Here is a 7,911-nt window from a genome sequence, read left to right as displayed (position 1 = left end):
GGTGGAGTGGGGAGGCTGAGGCCTGGGCCTGAGCCTGAGAGGGTGCTACCCTGTCCAGCCTGCCCTCCAGCCTGGCCCCAGCTTGCTCTCTCACCTCTGCTCCTGTGGGGCTGCCCCAAGGCCTCATTTCCCAGCCTTACACGTAGGCAGAGGGTAGGCTCGGGCCAGGGGAGCGGAGGCCACCAGCTCTGGCACTTGTCAAAACACAGGCCCCAGAGGTGTGAAGGCCTTACCCCAGCAGGAGAGCGTGTGGGCCCTACCGCCCGGAGAACTCATTAACTCAGGCAGCCCCCACACAAACCCACTGGAGAGGCTGGCCACAGTCAAGAGATCAAAGGGGAGACAGGGACAAGGAAGAGAGGCTGGCTGGTGGGGGGCGGTGGGGCCTGCGCTTGAGGTTGGGGTGCCTTCCATCCCCCAGCTTGGCTCCGTCAGGCCATTGCCCTTGCACCAGCTGGGTCCCGGGGTGATTTCCCACCAGCAGCAACAGGAGAGGGTGGGACTCCACGTGCTCCTTCCAATTTGTCTGGGGGCTGAAGTCCCCAGGGATGAGGCTGGGGGTAGAACCCTCCCATCTGCCCACCTCTTTCTTGCCATCTTTTTGGGTTATTTTTCTCCACACTAGCCCCTGTGTCTTTCTAACCCTTCCTCAGTGGTGGCACCAGGGATCTTCCTGTCATGGCCACTCCTGCTGTCCCTCTCCTACCCCAGATCTCTCTGTGGGTCCCACATGCTCAACATTAGCTATTAGGTTTCAGATCTGAGAACTTCTAGGGCCTGTGGTTTCAATGTAAAGTGTGCCTCGCACACATATGGTCTCTTGTCCAAATATGTCGCGTTGATTTTGTACCTAATAAAATATAGGCTGGGCATGGTGGCTCATACCTATAATTCCAGCACTTTGAGAGGCTGAGGGGGGAGATTCATGTGAAGCCAGGAGTTTGAAACCAGCCTGGGCAGAAAGTGAGACCCAGACTCTATAAAAATATATTTTTTAGTTAGCCAGGTGTGGTGATGTACACCACCTGCAGTCCCAGCTACTGAGGAAGATGAAGTGGGAGGATTGCCCGATCCCAGGGGGTCGAGGCTGCAGTGAGCTAAGATCACACTACTGCACTCCAGCCTGGGTGACAGAGCAAGAGCCTGTCTTAAAAAGGAAAGGAAGAAAAATCCCCAAAACCAAATTTGTTTCAAAGCATTGTTGACAACCTGGTAATGGGGCTTTCTTCTGGCACAGGCAATTGGAAGCCCAGAGCAGGATGGTATAGAGATTTGCTCTACCCTCTGCACGTGTTGACTTTGTAACTATGTGTAAAGCAAATGATCTACTTGAAAATACAGATGCGACAAGAAAACAAGAGTTTGTGGTCATTTTAAGTTTGCTCAAGTATTAGCTACAAAATGAAGTAACCATCATGCAAGAAGCAGGCCTTCCCTGGCACTGAGATGCTCAGCAGTCCCTGGACCACGGGGCACTGGGATCCTGCTGAGGTACAGCCCTCCTGCTTTCTGACATTTCTCTTTCTTTCCTTTCCTTCCTTTTTTCTTTTCTTTTTTTTCTTAGAGGGAGTCTCACTCTTGTTGCCCAGGCTGGAGTGCAATGCCATGATCTTGGCTCACTGCAACCTCCACCTTCTGAGTTCAACCATTCTTCTGCTTCAGCCTCCCAAGCAGCTGGGATTACAGGTGCCCACCACCATGCCAAGCGAATTTTTTGTATTTTTAGTAGAGATGGGGGTTCACCATGTTGGCCAGGCTGATCTTGAACTCCTGACCTCAGGTGATCCACCTGCCTTGGCCTCCCAAAATGTTGGGATTACAGGCATGAGCCACCTTGCCCAGCTGCTTTCTGGCCTTTTCTCTGCACCCTCTCCCACCTCAGCACACAGAACACTTCCCCAGTTCCCAACCCTTGGGCCTAGTGGCATCAAAGAGGCTCAGTCACTGGACCCCCATGCCGGGTCCCTGTGTTGGCTCTCGAGCCCAGGAAGGCATCCATCTGCTGCAGTCCAGAAGGAGTAGGGCCTGCTGACAGCTGCAGGTGGAGGGGTCAGGCTGCCCTTGGGTGTAGATGGGTCCTGGGCATATGCACAGGGAGGGAGCTTCTCCCCTTCTCCTCACCCTAAGGGGTTGGCTGGCACAGCTTCTCCTGGATGTGACCCTGGGCATAGGCATTCCAGAGCTTCTGGGACAGACTGCAGAGGAGGCCAAGGGCAGCAGGAGACAGAAGAGACCCCAGGAAGGTGGGGTGGGAGAGATACCCAGGGAAAAGGCACCATGCCACAGGGCCATCATTCTACAACCAGCTCACCCTCAGTCTCGAGAAAAGCAAAGGGAAAGGTGGAGCTGAAGAAAATACTGAAAGAAGGGATGTCACCTGGTGGCTGGATGGAAGAAGGTGACATGGGCATCCCTGCAATTTCATACCTTTAAGAAAGCTGGTATTGGGCCGGGTGCCGTGGCTCACGCCTATGATCCCAGCACTTTGGGAGGCTGAGGTGGGTGGATCACAAGGTCAAGAGATCGAGAACATCCTGGTCAACATGGTGAAACCCTGTCTCTACTAAAAATACAAAAATTCGCTGGGCATGGTGGCGCGTGCCTGTAGTCCCAGTTACTTGGGAGGCTGGGGCAGGAGAATCGCTTGAACCCAGGAGGCGGAGGTTGTGGTGAGCCGAGATCGAGCCATTGCATTCCAGCCTGGGTAACAACAGCGAAACTCCGTCTCAAAAAAAAAAAAAGCTGATATTGTTGAGAACTAGGAAAGTTAAGCAGAGAGAATGGGTGAGGGGTGAGTGGAGAGGTCAGGAGGAAGGAGGTGGAGCGGGGAGGAGATAATGAGTGCTTTGGTGTACACTAAGCTCATCCAACCCGAGGCCCAGGGTGGCTTTGAATTCGGCCCAACACAAATCTGTAAACTTTCTTAAAACATTATGAGATTTGTTTGCAATTTTTTTTAGCGCGTCAGCTATCGTTAATTTTTTTTTTAGACAGAGTCTTGCTTTGTCACCCAGGCTGGAGTGCAATGGTTCGATCTCAGCTTACTGCAACCTCCACCTCCCTGGTTCAAGCAATTCTGCCGCAGCCTCCTGAGTAGCTGGGACTACTGGCATGCATCACCATGCCTGGCTAATTTTTTGTATTTTTAGTAGAGACAGAGTTTCATCATGTTGGCCAGGCTGGTTTCAAACTTCTGACCTCAAGTGATCCACCTGCCTAGGCTTCCCAAAGTGCTGGGATTACAGGTGTGAGCCACTGTTTGTGGTCTAATTAGCATATTTTGCATGTGACCCAAGGAAAGTATTTTTCTTTCAGTGTGACCCAGGGGAGCCAAAAGACTGGACACCCCTGGTGTAGAACACAACTGAAGTGGTGGCAGGATCACCTAAGCCTGGGAGGCAGAGGTTGCAGTGAGCCAAGATCGTGCCACAGCATTCCAGCCTGGGTGACAGAGCCAGACCCTGTCTCAAAATAAATAAATAAAATCAGACGTCTGGCACTGAAAGAAACCATTTTGCTTGAAAACAGGTAAAGATATGATGCCAGACACCAGGTACTTCACAGTCTAGCTGGAGAGCAGATAGCCATGCATGAAGTACCTATTAAGACTGGGGTGCAAATCAAACCCCCGAGGGGCCTGGTGAAATTTTCCCTAGGCTGTAGTGCAGTGATGCAATCTCTGCTCACTGTCACTTCCGCCTCCTGGGTTCAAGAGATTCCCTTGCCTCAGCCTCTGGAATAGCTGGGATTGCAGGGGCCTGCCACCATGCCCAGCTAATTTTTGTATTTTTAGTAGAGATGAGGTTTCACCATGTTGGCCAGGCTGCTCTCAAACTCCTGACCTCAAGTGATCCGCCTGCCTCTGCCTCCCAAGTGCTGGGATTACAGGTGTCAGCCACTGCACCTGGCCCTTTTCTAGTATTCTTCAACAACTCTTTCCTGGATGGGAATTCATGAGCTCTAGTACTTGAGATTTTCATCTGTAAATTTTAGGATTTTCTTATCTACCATATTCAGCACCCACCCTGGAGCAAACCCAAAGAAAATCTGCCTTGGATCCTTCTGAATACAGAACATATGAAGGGTTCTTCTTTAGTGATATCCGGCAAATTAGAACTGTCCTTCCTGGCAAGTTCTAGTTAGCTTCAGGAAATTTGGCAGGATCTGCCGGGTTCCCACAATTCTTTGCATTTGTGGAATATGGTATCAGTCCTTCAGATGGAAGCATTCTTTTTGAAATGGGTTGTCCCCAAAAAGAATGGAACGAGTTTGGATAGAATTTCTTTCTTTCCTTTTTTTTTTTGAGACGGAGTATCGCTGTTGTTGCCTAGACTGGAGTGCAATGGCGCGATCTCGGCTCACCGCAACCTCTGCCTTCTGGGTTCAAGCAATTCTCCTGCCTCAGCCTCCCAAGTAGCTGGGACTACAGGCGCGCACCACCATGCCCAGCTAATTTTTGTATTTTTAGTAGAGACGGAGTTTCACCATGTTGACCAGGATGGTCTCCATCTCTTGACCTCGTGATCCACCCGCCTCAGCCTCCCAAAGTGCTGGGATTATAGGCGTGAGCCACCATGCCCAGCCAATATTAACTTTTTTTTTTTGAGACGCAGTCTCACTCTGTCACCAGGCTGGAGGGCAGTGGTGAGATCTTGGCTCACTGCAACCTCTGCCTCCTGGGTTCAAGTGATTCTCTTGCCTCAGCCTCCTGAGTAGCTGGGACTACACCACGCCCAGCTAATTTTTGTATTTTTAGTAGAGATGGGATTTCACCATGTTGGCCAGAATGGTCTTGATCTTCTGACCTCATGATCTGCCTGTCTCAGCCTCCTAAAATTCTGGGATTAAAGGTGTCAGCAACCTTCTGGACCAGCTGAACACCAAAATCCTCTTTAAGTGGCTGAATGGCCACACCTTTTCCATTGATAAGCTGGGTTAAGTCAACAGGTTAAGTAGGATCAACATGGCCCAAATCAGTAAGATATTGCAATCTATTGAGACTTAAAGGCTCTGAAGCTAGCTCCTTCATTAAATCTGTACTTTGGGATTCTGATGTAAAATAGAGTCTGGGCTATCTCAAAGCCCAGGGAGCGTTTCCTCTCTGCCTTTCTCCTTTATGGCCTCTGCCACATTTTCACCTCTTCTTCGACCTTTTGGTCGCCTTGTGGGTTTCCTGGAGCCAGGATTCGGCTTTAAGCTGGTCAGCCTCACGCGCAGCAGGGCCCAGAGCTGCCATAACCTGCGAAAGAGTTTTATTTCTTCCTTTCTGACCTGTATGTCTTTTATTTGTTTTCTAATTGCACACCCTTGCCTTTTTCCTGATATGGGGCAAGGGCAGGGTGGGGGAAGCTTTCAGTCTTTCACTACTCAATACGAGGCTACCTGTAGTTCTTTGTAGGTGCCTTTCATCAGGTTGATGAAATTCCTCTCTAGTAGTTTGCTGAGAATTTTTATTATGAAGGGTGTTGGATTTTGTCAAACGCCTTTGCTGCATCATATCTACTCATATTTCACTGGGAAAACCTGTTATACCTGTCTCAAAATGGCAGAACATCTGGTAAAGCCTAGTGGTGACAGCTGTGGCAAGAGGCTGAGCCCCAGACCCTGACAGGCTAAGGTGTCCTGGGGTTGGAGAAGCAGGCTCGCCCGTCCCTCTGCTCAGAAGGTCCAGCAGCCTGACCAGATTCCGCAGCTTGCTGGGTTTTCCGGGGACTGCTTCCCTGCACGGTCCACACACCTGTCCCAATGTCCTCACCAGGGAAGGGTCTACCCAGGGCCAGCCTGCCTCAAAGAAGAAGTGGTTTACTGTTTTTCCCGCTTTTAGAGGGAATGAGGCCCCTGCTCCTGGTCCTTACTGTAGTCCACTGTCCAGCTGGCGCATGCCCTGAGGCTCCCATTATACAAATTGGAAGCTAAAGTGCAAAAGAACTAAGAATTTGCATAAGGTTCCCAACAGGCGAAGAAGGACTCCAAACGTAGGAAGTAGAGTTCGTTTTTCTGATCCAGCTTCCTTTAACCTGCAGGGCTGCCCCAGAGCCCCGGGCTTCACCCAGCACTGGGTGCAGGCGGGAAGCCTGAGAGGCTGATTCGGGCGCCCAAGCGAGGGCCCAGTTGAGTGAAACGGGAGCACCAAGGGGCTGGCACCTTGGCCCCCCGTGGATTCAAAGGGTCGGGCTCCGCCCCCTCCCGGCCCCGAGTCCGCTTTGATGTGCTGATGCGGCCTGGAAGGGGCCACTTCACACCTCTGGCGCGGCATATAGCGGTCGCCAGTCCCTGGCCGGCAGACCCGTCGCCCCCGCTATGGCCCAGCCGCTGTGCCCGCCGCTCTCTGAGTCCTGGATGCTCTCCGTGGCCTGGGGCCCCGCTCGGCCGCCGCCGTCCTCCGAAAGGGACTGCTCCGCTCCCTCGTCCCCAGACTTGTGGGGCAGCCCCGTGCCAAGCCCCGCGCCACCCGGCGCCCGCCCGGACCCCCGCGCCGGGACAATGGGGAGACGCAGCACGCGCAGCAGTCGCCTGGGTAGCGGACAGCGGCAGAGCGCCAGCGAAAGGGAGAAACTGCGCATGCGCACGCTGGCCCGCGCCCTGCACGAGCTGCGCCGCTTCCTGCCGCCGTCCGTGGCGCCCGCCGGCCAGAGCCTGACCAAGATCGAGACGCTGCGCCTGGCCATCCGCTACATCGGCCACCTGTCGGCCGTGCTGGGCCTCAGTGAAGAGAGTCTGCAGCGCCGACGCCCGCAGCGCGGGGACGCGGTGTCCCCTCGGGGTTGCCCGCTATGTCTCGACGGCGGCCCCGCGCAGTCTCAGACCGAAACCGAGGGGTGGGAGCCCGGGCCGGGGCCGGGGCCGGGGCCGGGGCAGGGGCGCGGGCTGGGCCTGGGCTCCGCCGTCTGCGCCGGGGCGTCCTGGGGATCCCTGCCCGCCTGCCCCGGAGCCCGACACGCGCCGGAGCTGCGCGACCCGCCTGCGCTCTTCGCCGATGCGACGTGCCCGGAAGGGCAGGCGATGGAGCCGAGCCCGCCGTCCGCCGTTAGTGCCTTCCCCTTCCCCCCGCGCACAGCCCCACCGCCCGCCACTGCCAGGACCGGGCACCGTAGCGCTCCCTGCCCGCAGCTTGGTATCTATAGTATGCCCAGGGCGCCAAGAGGGAGGGCAGGAGAGGCCACGCAGGGGACTGGGTCTACCCTCGCCGGGGGACTGCTAGAGTGGAGCCCATGAGCGCGGACACGCTCACGAGGCCACCGGTGATGAGGCTTGCGCTGTCCCCTTTCTCCCTGCAGCTCCTTCCCGCCGACGTGCTGGCCCTGCTGGAGACCTGGATGCCCCTCTCGCCTTGGAGTGGCTGCCGGCCTGAGGAGCCCAATGACAGCGGACAACTGACGCCCTCTCTGTGAGCACCGAGGCCGTTGTGGCCTCAGCACCTTCGAGGTGGTTCCTCTGCCAACTGCCTTTTCTGGAAGGGGGCACCGCGATTCCAGCAGGGGCATTGCTGCGGGTGAGAGCCGTCCCCACTGTGCCGGCTCTTCCCAGCGCCCCTATCCCTGGAGGGACCCATAGGGTTAGAGGCTTTGAGGCAATCAGGAAGCTCTGCCTGATGTGAATTTATTTATTTGTGAATAAACTGTGCTGATGTCAGTTGGCCATTTCTTCTTCCTCCCCGTGGACACAGCTCCTCTCCAAAGAAGAGCATGGGAGAGTTGGGAGGGGTTCTTGCAATCTTTAGCACCCCCCCACTCCCCGCCATTCCCGGAGGCCCTTTGGCCTTGCCCCCAGCCCTGGCGCAGCCTCTCCTAGTCCAGATGGGTCAGCCTGGAAGGGGTGGGGAGGGGCGACCTAGGAGAAGGCGGTGTTAAGTAGAATCTGCTCATCATTTCTTTGAACTTGGTGGGGAACTGGTTAAAACCAAAATATCTC

The 7,911-nt window shown here is 54.8% G+C and overlaps 1 protein-coding gene across 2 annotated transcripts; it reads left to right on the top strand.

Moving 5' to 3' along the window:
- The first annotated feature begins 6,194 nt into the window (after positions 1–6,194).
- MESP1 (mesoderm posterior bHLH transcription factor 1) lies at positions 6,195–7,632 on the top strand. Of its 2 annotated transcripts, none has more exons than XM_035303820.3 (2): positions 6,195–7,026; positions 7,278–7,632. In XM_035303820.3, the coding sequence occupies exons 1-2, from the start codon at positions 6,301–6,303 to the stop codon at positions 7,389–7,391; spliced, it is 840 nt and encodes a 279-aa protein (XP_035159711.3). In that variant the 5' UTR covers positions 6,195–6,300; the 3' UTR covers positions 7,392–7,632. The 2 variants fall into 2 exon arrangements, with proteins under 2 accessions (XP_035159711.3, XP_035159709.3); XM_035303818.3 differs by having other exon boundaries at positions 6,195–7,114.
- Positions 7,633–7,911: the final 279 nt, after the last annotated feature.

This window comes from Callithrix jacchus, chromosome 6 (assembly GCF_049354715.1).
Source record: "Callithrix jacchus isolate 240 chromosome 6, calJac240_pri, whole genome shotgun sequence".
NCBI lineage: Eukaryota > Metazoa > Chordata > Mammalia > Primates > Cebidae > Callithrix > Callithrix jacchus.
This window is presented reverse-complemented; position numbering and strand designations above follow the sequence as displayed.